Source organism: Salarias fasciatus, chromosome 19, assembly GCF_902148845.1.
Source record: "Salarias fasciatus chromosome 19, fSalaFa1.1, whole genome shotgun sequence".
Lineage (NCBI taxonomy): Eukaryota > Metazoa > Chordata > Actinopteri > Blenniiformes > Blenniidae > Salarias > Salarias fasciatus.
The window spans coordinates 6,425,679-6,439,752 of NC_043763.1; the positions used below are offsets into that span (position 1 = coordinate 6,425,679).

The window sequence follows — 14,074 nt, forward strand, 5'->3', positions numbered from 1 at the left end:
TTGAGTTTAAAGATTTTGTTTATTGTATTTATTTAACTTGAAAGTCACGAGTGGTTCTCAAAATGTGGGGTGGTCCTCCCCTGGAGGACGCTGGAGAGGTTCAGGGAGGACAGCAGCAACAGGAAATACCTGAGGGTTACTTTTCCTTCCATCCATTGTTATTTCATCAAACCACACTTTTTTATTTCTGAATTTGTTGGTGATGAAATGATTCATGTGCGAAACCATGCATGTAACATCAGCTGCTGTCTGTAAATAACTAAAGATTTCAAAACAAAGCTGTAACTATGAAGATAAAAGCTTTTTATTGCCTTTTTGGTCTCAATTAGCCATTATTCACGGCAAAGATAAAGAATTGTTTTCATTTTTTGTAGACTTTACTTTCTAAAAAATATGTGCAACACAAACACATGCACAATTATGAATTTATCATTTCATTTACTGAGGTAAATCAGTGTTTTTTTTTTTTTTTAAGCATGAGGTTCAGGGGAATCCGGCCTTTTCCCTGCCTGGTTTTACCTTTTATCATTGAGAAATGTTGATACTATTGATTTTGAATTAAAGCACCCTACATCAACTGAAAGTCATGGAAGGAATTTAGAATTCTACAATAAAGTTTGCTTCAAAATCAGTTGACGATTAAAGATTTCTAAAAAGTTCAATTATAAGAGTTTAATTAGAATTTCATGTGTATTTGCAGAAATTATTACTTCAAACGAGTCATGATTTTCCTTTGTTTTATGCTACAACTGAATAAAACGGCGACACTTTCCAGCCATTTTCAAGAAGTCCAAAGATTTCTCACCATGGACAAACTTTATTCACAAACTTCAAATTACAAATGTACAACACATTGATTCCTTTCCTTCACTGATTTCACATATTGCTCATCAAAGACCAGAAAGATATTTACACTTTATACACACAGCAGCGTATGAACACCGAGGACACACAAGGAGATGAAATGTGCCGTTCTTCTTTCTTCATTCAGTGCAATTTTCAATTTCAAGGCCCCAATGAAATGAATAGAAATCAAGTAAAGAGCAAACGGGATCTACCGGGTCGATTTTCTGTTTTAAATCTGAACATTTCAAGTGAGATCAAGTCAACTAGGACGAATCCTAGTGGCAAATCTGCACATAAACCTCTGCTTTTCCCCCCAAAAAAAGGAAAAAAAAAAAACACTCAGATATTCTGAGAATTTCCATTGAAGTCAAAAACTACATGGTCACACAGTCTACAGTAATCTTTCAATCATTGTTAATAAATAATTTAGCTTGTGAAAAGACAACTGATAATCCCTTCGATAGTCTCTTTCAATAAATAGTTAAAGCGTCCAGCCTCTTCAGACCGGAAGGACTTCACTCGATCTCGCCGTGAGAACTCGGCCCGAAACGGGAAACGGATCTCACCACAAAGGCGGGAGGCGTTTCTAAGGCAGTGATTCAAGTTCACCTGCATCGCGCCGTACCACACAAAACACCTTTTTCTCCCCTTTCAGAAAGAAAATTCAAGTACACTTAAAGAGTTTTCAGTGTCTTTGTGACATGTGTAGAAAAAACAGACGTGTAGAAAATGTAGCAAAGCTCCATCGAACTCCAATCAGAGGACTTGTGCTGGTGAGCCCTTCAGAAATGAGAGCTGGTAATAATAGACATTTCCTTCAGAGTCGTGGTAAACATCCAAAGGTGACCTCGCACTCCGGGCAGTGCAAGAGATGGTCAGCTCTTGTAAACCAACGAATAAATACTTGTTTTCAATACATCACTACTGCAATAAACAAAAAAACAAAAAAACAAAAAACAAGAACTCTAAGCAGGGTTTGAGGATGCAGCGCCGTCACGCAGGAAATGGGACACAAAAAGTAGCTGGATGAATACTTTTGTGCCAAAAGAGCCGAGCTGGAGTTGGAACATACAACCAGACGGCTGCAGGAACATCAGGGTAAACAATAAAGCAACACGTCTTTGGAAAAAAAACAGTTTTCTTTGAGTGAAAGTTAACATCAGCGCCTGCCGCTCATCCACCAGAGCAGCTGAGCTGTAGTGGTTACAATCCTCAGTACATTTCTGCTGCTTTCCAGTTCGCTCAGATCTCAAAATTTCAAGTGGAAACCATAAAAGAACCACACTGTTGTTCTTCTACGTTCACTGCACGTTTCCTCGCTGTTGTCTGGATGAATTTTAACACTACAACGTGTTTATTTCTGAGAATGTCACATGGTCCCGGGTTATTCTGAGCCCTGCGGCCACTGGAAAGCAGCTTCACGTCACGTCAGATAAACGACATAAGAGAAGCAGGATGTGAGCAGAGCAGTGAGAAGAGGAGCTGACCCGGGACTTTGGCCTCACTGACAAAAAACAAGATTTTGGACTGAGCGCCAGCCGTCTAGCTTCTGTTAATGCAGTTCAATCTGAGCGAGACGTGACCCGGTCCCACCAAGAGGGGGCGCCAAGAACCCGCGTGTGGATGCTGATGTGGTGGACGTGGTCTGTGGTCCCTCCTCTGTTTAGCTAGGATGATGTCTGGTCCCTCAATACCCTGTGCAAACATGGAAAAGCAGCAGTGGGCGGTTTGAATCCACCGCTACACCTGGCTGCCGAGGTCCGAGGATTCAGTGTCCGAGTCTGACTCCAAGTCTCTGAGGAGGGAAGGAGAAGAGTGGAGCGTTACAGAGAACTCAGCGGGCTGGATGAGACATGCAGACTCTTGAATTGTCGAATGTCAAATTGCTGTATTGCTTCTAATGAGAGAAGAAAGTTCATGAAATGTGAACTTTTTTCTCGACGTACTTACAACAAAACTTCAGTAAACCCTGATATTTATGTTATTATGCAAACCGTTTGAGCTCGACTGAGATCAAATTGTGCTGAACCTCTGATGGAGGTCTTTAGCCAATATTACAAAACATTCAGAACTGCTCAATAAGAATCATCTCTTGAAAAAAAAAAGTACTAAAATGAATAAAAACTGCATTTTTCCCCATCAACAACAGCAATCTTGCAAGGCAAAGCTGTGCTCACCGAGGTGCTAGACCCAATCAATGATGCAATAATGACCACTTGCATGAAAAATGTGACCATTTTAGATGTAATAAAGTCAATAATAACAGTAAATTTCATTTGATTCAGGACTTCTCAGACTCGTTGAGAGATAGTCATGCAGAACTAAACCGTACCATCTGACCCTCAGGCTAAATTCCTCCAGGCACTTGTTTGAGTGACTCAATACACCACCTTGTGGTGAAAAGTTGTACTGTAAAACCAAACTACTTAAAAACTCGACGACTTCATAAGATATGGAGCACATCATGATTTGTTTGTCTCATTCGATTGATTTACATGAAAACACAAATCTCACACACAGATTTGCATGGAGGGCATGCATTCGGCTCCTCACTCACATCATTTCCTGCAGCAGCTTGCGGTTGCCTTGCCGCCGCTCCTCATCGATGGGGTACGTCCTGAGAATCAGCAGCCCCACGGCGATGAGGACCACGGGGACCGGCGAGACCAGCACCTTCAGGGTTAAACTCACCGCCTCGGGCTGCGAGCACTCTCCGGTCACGTAGCCGGCAAATCTGAGCAAAAATGCAGAACGAGGGAGAAAAGTTGAGTTGAGCTGAAGGATTATGTGATTGTCGACCACATGAACACCGGACTGATGAGCTTCCGCAAGACTGTAATCTCATCATGGGTCGGATCTCACAGTTTCAGGGATGAGAACTCATGAAAAGGCCAGTGAACTCACTTCAAACTGAGCGTGGAGACGCCCAGAGACACCCCCGAGGCGAACTTGATGAAGAACACGTAGAAAGAGTAGAAGAGGGCTTCGTGTCCGTGGATGTTTGGATTTTTCACTTTGAAGTCGTCGACAACATCCGGAAGCATCGACCTGAGGGTTGCAGGTTCACAGTGAGACACAGTAAACACAGAGATGTTCCTCCTGCAGCGAGTGTGAAGCTCACCAGGGCAGAAGGAAGGCTGCAGCCACGCTCACGCCCGCCGCCACCGACACCATGTAGGAAATGAACAAATGGCTCTGGATGGACACGATCAGGATCATGAAGGGAACGGCCCACTGTGGAAGAAAGGAAGAAAGATTCTTCAAACGGAGCAAATCAGGGGTTTAAAAGACATTTTGGTTTTGTTAAAACTCTTCAACCCGCATTAGAAAGAAAAAGAGGACAGAAGAGGAAGAGGAAGAGGACAGAAACAGAAGACCCTGTTGTGCTAAATGTTTAAAACTTTAATACAAACTAGCAGCAAATAGGGCTTTTGAGAACAAAAACATGTCCAACTGACCAAGATGCCGACGTAAACCGCCATCTTCTTCCCGAACCGGGTGAGAAACCACTGCCAGAACGGGATGGTGAGAGCCCCGGAGAGCTGGAAAAGTCACGACAAAGAGACATGAGAGATGCTGTGTGGAGAAAGAGGAGGCACGAGTTGATCCATGACTGAAAACATCTCTGCATGGATTGTTTTTTTTTTTTCAGATACAGACACTTAAAACATCGGTTTGGTCTCTGCTGATAATATAAAACTATCTGTTTTCAAGAAAAAGAATCAAATTCATGGTTTAATATCCCCTTCTGTTAATGCTCAGCAAGAATCATTTATAAAGAATCAATCAAAATCCTTACTGGGTTTCACAATGAATTGTGGGAAATGAGGGAGTCGCACAGAACATGAAAGGCTCAAAGGAGACAAGGGGGAGGGTGACGACCTCTGACCTCTCAGAGAAACGTGGTGAACCAGAACTAATGGACTGCACAAGAACAAGGAGTCAATCAAAACCCCGAAGCCTGAGAATTTGTCAGCAAATTCTAGGTGAAAATATGTCTCCGTCCACGTCCGCCTCTTCAAACATGACTCACAGGATGTTTCTGCTCCCACTCAGACGGGGGGAGGACAGAGGTACGTAGCCAGGAGAGGCAGTTCCCATGGTGGCAGAGAGGAGCTACCTGGGCAACAAAAGCTCCTCTGTGAACCCGTTCCTCCCCCGGCGCCCTGCAGACGCAGAGTCAGCATGTGGGAGCCGGGTTCCCGAACAACGCCTCCTCTCACCCTGAAAACGACCCCCCAACTGAACGCCGTGAGCCCCCACCCAGGTCTGCTGCTGCCGCCGCCCTCCTGAGCCCGCCACCCCAAAGCAGAACGAGGAAACCAAACACTCACCATGATGACCAGGAGGATGTTCTGGAAGTCCTTCCTGTGGCCCAGAGCGTAGGTGATAAAAAGGGCAAAGTTTCCCTCCAGGAGCTGTAAAACACAAATAAGGTCGATTTCTTGGCACAAGTTTGAGGAAAGGCTTTACGCATCTGTGCTTTGGCAGGAAATGTCTGGCCGTAATCCAGCTTATCACAAATACTTGACAGACACTGTATATTAACAAAAGGCAGTCGGTCACATGGTCTAAATAAGCTACAGTTTCAGGTCTGTGTATTAATAAGCAGTGGAACTGAGTTGACTGAATAACTCTGCCTTTCACACGGCCAAAACTTAGACTGGTAAAGAAAGTGAGCGTTACCATGAAGGCCAGGGAGGTGAAGAGGAAGCCGACGACCAGTTTGACGTACGGCCCGTGACTCATGACGGCACACAGGCCCTGAGTGAAGGTGAGCGCCTCGGAATTCTTCCACCCACTCTCTGAAAGACAGGACAGGACAGGTGAGTGTTTCTGCAGCGAGGGATCTGGAACACAACGCAAGATCATCTCCTGGAGGAAAACTGACAGAATGTGGCTTCTGCATGTTTGTTTCATTTCGAAAGACAAGAAGGTCAAATATTTCCCAACGATAACCGATACAGATTAAGCAGGCTGCGAATACCAAGACAACACTGTCTCTAAACAACCGCACTGAGACCTTCGCTGGAGCTTTAGTGGCTTATATGGCATTTTTGTCACATGACTTTGATCTTGGAAGTGTTTCACAATTAAGTTTGCTTGAGTTTACAATCGTATCGGCATAGTAAAGTCACTAGATTGCTCCAAAGGGCCGTACCTTTCTGCTCCTTCACACCCAAAAACAGGACTGCGGCACAAACGACGTAGATGGCGCAAATGACTCCCGAAGCAACCATGTAGGCTTGTTTCTGCGGGCAGAGAAGGAAGCATGAAGTCACTTTTACAACATGCAAATCCTGCATCTAACAGCGTCTGGCTCAATGCGAAAGGCAGCAGAGGCTTACCGTCTCGTCCAGCGACCCTCCGTTCATGTCGAGTCCCGTCGAGTTGGTGCCGTTAAGGAGAGTCAGCTCGTCGGGACAGGGGGAGGCCCCGCCGACGATCTGGCCCTGGATGGCGGTGCCCAGCACCATGCCCATCACCTCCACCATCATACCTGAGAGCAACACAGGAGCGTCAGCGCATCAGCCAGCGCACAGCACGCGAAGGAGTAACGGGGGGGGGGGGACCTGACGTACGGTAGGCGGTGGCGGAGTCCCGCTCTTTCTGGTCGCTGCTGATGAACATGGTGAGGGCCGAGTACGGCACGTGGAAGCACTGCGAAGGACATGAACGCTTAGGCCCAGGTACACGAAGAGAACGAGGGGAAAGCAACCAGGAGGAGTCTGGATGAAGGCACCAACCGTCTGCATGGACTGGAAGAGGCAGTAAAAGATCAGGTACCAGATGACCTTCCCGTCTTCAAACGGAGGAACGTACCAGATCATCAGGTAAGTCAGCACCGCGAAGGGAGTGGAGAAAAGGATCCTGGGAGAAAAAGGTGCAGAGAAGACAAACGCATGAACAGTCAGGAGAAGAGTCACAAAAAAAAAAAAAAAAACCCAAATAAAAAGTCCCCAAGCCCAGAATAAAACCAGAAGTATTAACTCAGATGAAAGTCCCTGCAATGCAGAGTGAAAAGTATAAATATTCCAGATGCATTTACCAAATGTAATGAAAACAAAGGCACACTGTGGGAATGCAGGAAAGACTGGGACTTTCTGGGCTGCAGTAACACAGACTCTAAAAGAAACGTCACATAGATCAGATTGGATCCTGGTTTCCTTCTTCAAAATGGTCAAACTGTCATCAGCTGTTTGCTGACATGGGATTGTTGCAGAGATTAAAAGCACTGGAAAGGAAGGAGACAATGGGACTGAGCACTGGTCAGTGGATTAAGCCAACGATGGCGGCTTTACCGCTTGAGCTAATTACAAACACAGTGAGAAGGAAGAAGCAGGTTTTTGAGAATGTCTGGAGAACATTTGCAAAATCTGTGAAGGAATGAGGAGAATGACTAAAGACAATGATGTCTGATTGGAGAAATGGACAAATTCAAGCCTTTGAACAGTGTCCAATGTTTTTTTGTCGTTTTCTTCTTGGAGGCTGTATATAGATTCATGCATTGTAAAGAGTGTTCATATTTGTTAAAAATCTAAAAAATAATATAAACAGGGACAAAGAGAGTGTTAACCATTGTGCTGCAGGTATTAAAGAGTTTGCACCGTTCCCCTCCTGCCCCACGTCACTGTAGCTCGACCCCGTCCTCCTTTCTCCACATCGTAGTCACTTCTTTTCTGCTTTGTGAATAATCCCCCCCTAATCCCGCCTTGTTAGAGCTCGTGCGTGAAGAAAGGGCTCAGCGACGGCGGCGGACCGACCCAATGGCGAGGCCGCCGGGGCCGTGCCCGCCATCACCCCACTCCATCTCACCGGAGCTGTGCCTAACCTCCAGATAACCTCAGTCGGAGTACAGTTTTTCTTCATCTCTACAGGGGAAACTTCAGGATGTAATTAAAAAAAAAAACATGTCTCTTGCAGACAAAGCGGGAGGGACGTTGATTTTTATTGTGCAAAGGACTTTGAGCAACATGCTGTTGAATGTCACAAGCCACATTTCCGACCACCAGCAGCTCCTCATAACTCTTGCTTGTTGCAGCACAAAAGCCCGTTTCATCATTTAAACATGCCTTCATTACAAATTCACACAAACTTGTGTTTTCTTACGTTCACTCTCTATTTCTTAGAACCTGCACCCCCCTCGACACTCAGATTTCGTCTCCTGCTGTGAGAGTTAGCGGAGCAGATGAGCCAAATAAATCAAAAATACTACAAGTCGCCCGATTCTCGCCTCCTGTCACCACACATCTGAATAAAACATTTCCACCACGAAACAGGAAGTACAATCATTAACAGACATCTGTTCTCTCCTATCAGGATGCTTTGCCTTTTATAACAATGACCTCTATTATTCCGACCGAGCATTCCTTCTGACCCAACGTAACCTCCGCCTGCTTGAGCTAAACAGTCCACGAAATCAAACCGACACACACACACACAAAACAGACACGCCTCCATTGGTTTTAAACTGATGGTGTGTTGTGGGTTGGACCAATAGCAGCAGAAGCCGGCAGCCTCCCCTCCTCCCCCTCCCCCTCCTCCCTCAAACTACAACGTGGAGCTCAGGCACAGCCGGCTTTTTTTTCTTTTTTTTTCCGCTCCGACTCCCACCGCGATGACGATAAGGCTGCTCTGAGCATCATGTGAGAAAACCAGCCTGTGAAAGTGACTCCTCCATTATTTGGAGGGTAAATATTTCGCTACGCTCCTTCATCCACATGACAGCGAAAAGCTCGCCGCTGGGAACGTTTCTCAACCAGATATTCTTGTTACAATGTCAAACAGCTGTGAGCTGAATGTCAAGGTCGTCTTTCTTTTCCAGGCCGACTTCCTAACGTGACTGTGCTCTACTTCCTCCATACAGTTACTTCTGCTTATATATATACACATACACACAAAAATAAGCATTTGGAATCCCAGCATGCTTTCAGCATGAGGCCTTTGACACGACGCCATAACGTACAAGGCGCATGCTGCGTCTTACCGCACAAGCAGGAAGGTAGCAATAAAAGCACAAGGACAAATAACTCAAGGGTGACCTGCTATGCTACATGCATTTTCCACTCCTTCATTTGTAACATAACTTTGGCCACACTGCAGTATGGTGAGTTTATCTACTCTTCGACACTTTTTTTTGCTAATACCACGAAATATTTTACAGCAGGAGCAATGAAATGTGAACTACTTTTCTGGACCAGTGGAACGAACTGACACTGCTCAGAAACAGCAGCGAAAATGACTGGGCTTTGTGGAAAATACTGACCCGGCTGGAAGAGCTTTTCGGCTTTTGTAGTTTGATGGGTACGGCAGCACCTCTGAGATAATCCCGTCTAGAACATTTCTTTCCCTTTAACCCTTCGATTGCTCGTTGAAATATGGAATTTAATGAACTACCGCACAGTACGAATGAACAGCATGTCACCAGCGAGTACATTTGATTGATCAATTCACAGTCAGTGGCTTCAAAATGTCTGGATTTGATAAATGGAAACGCCCTCACTGGCAGAGGAGGTGTGCATTTCTGACAGAACAGAGGTTATTCCACAGCAGGCAGGAATCACATTGTGTGTCTCGGCGTTTCCGTCCTGTTCCGTGTCAAGTGTCCCGATCACAAAGCTCCCACCTCAGAGTCTGGATCTGCCAACCTGCTGTTCATGAGATAGGTTCGTCGTAACATCAGAAATCAGGTGCAAACTGCAGGGAATTATCGCACTTTAACTATTTTTCCTGTTCAGCCGCTTCAACCTTGTTTCCATGGTAACAGCCACGGGCTGCTTCCTCGTCCATGCATTTGCCTCACAATTCTCCACAGTATCACACTGAGGAGCTCATTTTATTCTTTCACTAGTCCTGCTCAGTATCTCTGCAGAGCTGCACGGTGGGGCAGTGGTTTGTTCTCCTTCCTCACAGTGAGAATGTCCCTGTTCGATTCCAGTGGAAGCATTTCTGACTGAAGATGTCATTTTCTCCTGATATGTCCCAGCTCTGGATTGGATAAAGCAGTACAGAAGACGGACGGACCGTCTCTTCACGGACACCTACCAGGGCATCATGCGTCCGATACCCGTCCACCGACTCCGGCTCACCAGGAAACCCACGGTCGGGTCTGTGATGGCGTCCCAGGCCCGGCCCACAAAGAGGATGATAGAGGCATAGAAGGCATCCAGCTGGAGGGAGGATGAAGAGGGGGGGGGAATAGAGAATGAGAGTTGAAACCAAAACAGAGGATGCCAAGCACTACCTCATATGGCTCTGCTGGAGGACGGTTCAAAGGAGCCATGACACCAGTGAGGCTATGCAGGCGCATTACCAGAGCGGCGTAACACACAGGCGTGTCAATTCCTTTAAGAACAAAGTAGCATTCAAACCCGGTCTAATGATCTCACCCCCAGCGCTGAATAGCCTTTATTTAAGTTCCAGCAGAGTGCAGAGGAAAAGTTTTAACTTGTTAATTGAGTAACAAAGCGAAGCAGCGGGAGTCCAGGTTAATGCGCTTGACCGACTCCTGCAGGACGGAGACTATTAAAGTGATACGAGGCTTAGAGAGGGGAACACAAACTTTGACCTTGAAGCTAATCAGTGAGCATTGCTGTTGGAAAACCCCAAGTATAACAGTCCCAGCTTACAACTTGTGCACTTCTCTGGAAAGAAGTGACCTTTACTGTGAGCAAAGCACTTGTCGCTGATCGGAGAGCTCGACGAGAGGCTGAAAAATCACCTGTGCCACATCCAGGAGGTAGATCTGGAGAAAGAAGCCCAGAGCGCTGCCTGTGATTTGGTAGGGGGCTCCACCAAAGGCATAGCACAGTTTACTCCACACAGACAGACGGTTTCTTCTCTCCTTTGGCTGTGGGAGAAGAAACGAGGAGAAAAGACGAGTGAGAAATGACATCAGAATGGTTTGTTCAAGTGGTCTTTATTACAGTAATGCTCTTTGTTCACCATAGGCTATATTTAAATACGATCAAGTTGCTTTTAACGCTGCTGAAGCGATACTCTATAAACTCGCAAGAGAAACTGATGCTGGGAAATGATGCGTGGAAGCAAAACTCTGAGGTTACCTCGGTTCAGTCACACCGCCTACACTACATCGCGTCTGCTCAGCCATTGGCTCTGGCGATAGGATGTTGGAGGTAGTGTGACATTTTGTGCTGAGTAGTGAGAGAGACTAGAGTCTTATCGACCTCAGCCAATCACCTGTGAGCATCTGGTGATGTCAGCCGGGGGTGGGGGGCCTGTGGGCCCCCCCCCCCCCGACTCACTACCAAAGCAAAATCACCTCTGGCTGTTGAGCGAATCACAGATGAGGGATGAGTAACATCCCATCCCCTCCCCGTCCCTCGGCGCGCCACACCAGGCTGCGTTCGCAACCATGTGAAACTAAAAATAAATCCAAAGCTAAATAAAGGGAGGCAGCATGTAGATATCCTTTTAATGACTTGTGAAAAGCTCGCAACAGACTGACAGTGTCTAATGAAGCTGGACTGCTGATTTCAATCAAACAGCACAAAGATGAACGAAATCTGCATTATAATTTAAGACAAGTCACAGCCAGACATAGAAATAACAATTTTCTACCAAACTGTGTAGCACGATCACATCAAATAGACAAAAGCTATAAAATTCAGGCATTACACCCTGAAATGACCTTTTTAATCAGACATGACAGGAGCTGAACATCAACTTCATGTGACCTGACTATGTGAATGAGATGTTGAATTCAAGGCTAGAATACCAATGAAGTGTAAAAATAACAAAATAGTTCAATTAGTAGTTATTTCCAAATTTGGATTTGGTTTAAAAAAATAAATGAAAAGCATTCTATCTTTTAAAATGTTGTGATAATTTAGTATACAGTGTTTTTGAAGAATAAAAACCAAAAATAATAGGATCAATTAATCCAGTTTACATGTAATACAGGAAAAATGTCTGGAATGTCATTGAAAACAATCACAACTTTTCTAAGTGCTTCTTAATTTGTTCATGTGGTCTGATTATGTTCATTAATAAAAATGCTGTGGAATATATTTAAGAGGGTATATTTATCAATGCAACAAATTTCATCATGTATGAATGATTTGGAAAAATGGTGCCACTTTTAATCATCAGAGTGGACTTCTAGACTCAAACAGTAGTGTGGCAGGGATCTGATGCCAGGATGAATTTAATAATGATCATTTCGGAGAGAAAGAGACTCCTGACTCTGGAGTCCTGAGTCGTGTCTTGCAGCAGGAGAACCACGTCAACGTTTGTGCAGCACATCTGTCAGCGCGAGGCTGTGACTGCTATATTTACACACACACACACACACACACACACACACACACAGCAAGAAGTCCGGTTTATTTAAGACGTGGTTCCTTTAAAACCGGTATGTCAGCACAACACCAAACCAGCCCGGAGGGCAGGTGGGGTCCGTGGCTGAAATTCAAATCCTGAGCCCCGGTGTGTGTGACAGTGTGTGTGAGGAGGAGGGTGCACGCCGAAAGGAAGTCGCGTCTTTCATTGACCGCAGGCTTCAATTTTTGGCGCGTTTTACCACCTTTAATACATTTAAAAAATAATGATAATTCAATAAATAAAATCCTCCTTAATTCGAACAATCGAAGAAATCCGTCCTACCTTCACAGTCTTGATCTCGATGTTGATCGGTTTCACTGACAGTAAACTCGCAGCACATTGTTCCGCTCCTTCTCCTCGTGCCATGGTACCGACAAGGATTAACTGATATTACAGAATTTTTTTTTTATTTTATCTAAAGTAATATATCAGTGTGAGCGGGGGAACCGGATCCTCAGCATCCCACAGCGTGCTCGTGTAGTGTGTGTGAGCGGCTCCACTCGCCCTCACCGCCTCATTCAATGATCCATGCGCACACATCAGCTCGTGACGTGGGCAATCGCGTGTTCCTCAGACGCGAGGGCTTCACGGACCGCTCGTTTTTTACGACTTCGAGCAGTCACGCCACGTTTCTCCGTGCTCCAATAAAGCGACTCACACAAGTGAATGGTTCAAAACGTGACGGGTTTTGAACCCATTTGTCAAGTTCTAGATAAAAATGATAATAGAAATATTATGAATGGAATATGGGGTATATTAAACAACATCATACGATGTAGTTCTAAACAAATGGAATAACCAGATTTCTCTACTGATAGACAATGTAATCTGCTGAGGAAATGCCATGGCTGACTATCTGAAGAAAAAAATCTGCAGAAAAAAAAAATCCTGATCCAAGAACATTGAGAACACAGAATAGAAATATGAGCTTGTTTCTCCGAATGGTGGAAGAGAAAGAAATCCTGAACATTGTCACAAAATGTAAAAACAAAAACTCAACTGATTACAATGTATTGATACAGTGGAAAAAAGGTCATTGAAGGCATTTAAAAACCTTTAACACAATCTATCATTTCAAACTGGTTTTATGTCCAAATAAAATAAAAATGGCTGAAGTCATTCTGCTGTATAAAACTGGGAACAAATATTTAACCAATTAGACTTTTCTTCTTAAGCTCACAATTGCCAAAAATACCAGAAACACTGCCAATGATAGACTGGACACTTCCAGAGAAACACACAGATTGTCAGTATGGGTTCAGATCAAACTGGTCCACATTACTGGTATTCGATGAAGCCATTGAAGTAATTAGAAATGCTATAGAAATATGCAGCTGGGACATTTATTGACATTAAAAAGTCTTTGACACAATTAATCACAATATCTTAGTACAAAAGCTAGATATATTTGTCATCAGAGGTATTATTTCAGAATGGACTTAAATCTGTTTAGAAAAGAGACTACAAATTGTTACGGTAAGTTTGGGTGACGTTAGTTCAGCAGGTTTGGAGGTTTGGACATTGTGGTGTCCCCCAAGGATCTGTTAGGCCCTAAAGAATTCATTTTGTATAAAGACTATATTTGTGATGTGTCACAAGAGTTGAAAATGGGTTTCTTTGCAGATGACACATTATTTTCAGTTTTAGATACAGTAAAACTTGGCTCTTGAGAATAAATCACTAGATACTCTGTTGTTTCCATTGACTTACCATATTTCAAATACGATGCAGATGTAGTTCAATATGTTTATTAATAATTCTTCAAAAAAGGGCAATAAGGATCAGCCACAATATCAGCAATCAGGATCATACTCATTAGCTATTCATACACTCAAAATGATTGAAATTTACAGATATAGTGAAATTCCAAACAAGTGCAAAACAG

At 44.3% G+C, this 14,074-nt stretch overlaps 1 protein-coding gene across 1 annotated transcript; it reads right to left on the reverse strand.

Moving 5' to 3' along the window:
* Positions 1-813: 813 nt before the first annotated feature.
* Positions 814-12,629, reverse strand: LOC115407241 (sodium-dependent lysophosphatidylcholine symporter 1-B-like). The gene is made up of 14 exons (XM_030117600.1): positions 12,472-12,629; positions 10,568-10,696; positions 9,892-10,016; positions 6,594-6,717; positions 6,429-6,507; positions 6,195-6,346; positions 6,008-6,098; positions 5,533-5,651; positions 5,181-5,264; positions 4,305-4,388; positions 3,968-4,080; positions 3,751-3,894; positions 3,404-3,580; positions 814-2,641 (listed from the first exon to the last, which is right to left on the reverse strand). The coding sequence occupies exons 1-14, from the start codon at positions 12,553-12,555 to the stop codon at positions 2,587-2,589; spliced, it is 1,560 nt and encodes a 519-aa protein (XP_029973460.1). The 5' UTR covers positions 12,556-12,629; the 3' UTR covers positions 814-2,586.
* Between the last annotated feature and the right edge of the window lie 1,445 nt (positions 12,630-14,074).

Bases quoted from the DNA above. Each gene is read 5' to 3' on its own strand.
- LOC115407241 (XM_030117600.1), bottom strand. From the start codon at position 12,555: ATGGCACGAGGAGAAGGAGCGGAACAATGTGCTGCGAGTTTACTGTCA. The intron at 10,017-10,567 runs GTGATTTTTCAG...TCCTCCCTCCAG, and splicing joins ACCTCCTGGATGTGGCACAG to CTGGATGCCTTCTATGCCTC. The intron at 6,508-6,593 runs GTTGGTGCCTTC...TGTCCTTCGCAG, and splicing joins TCTTCCAGTCCATGCAGACG to TGCTTCCACGTGCCGTACTC.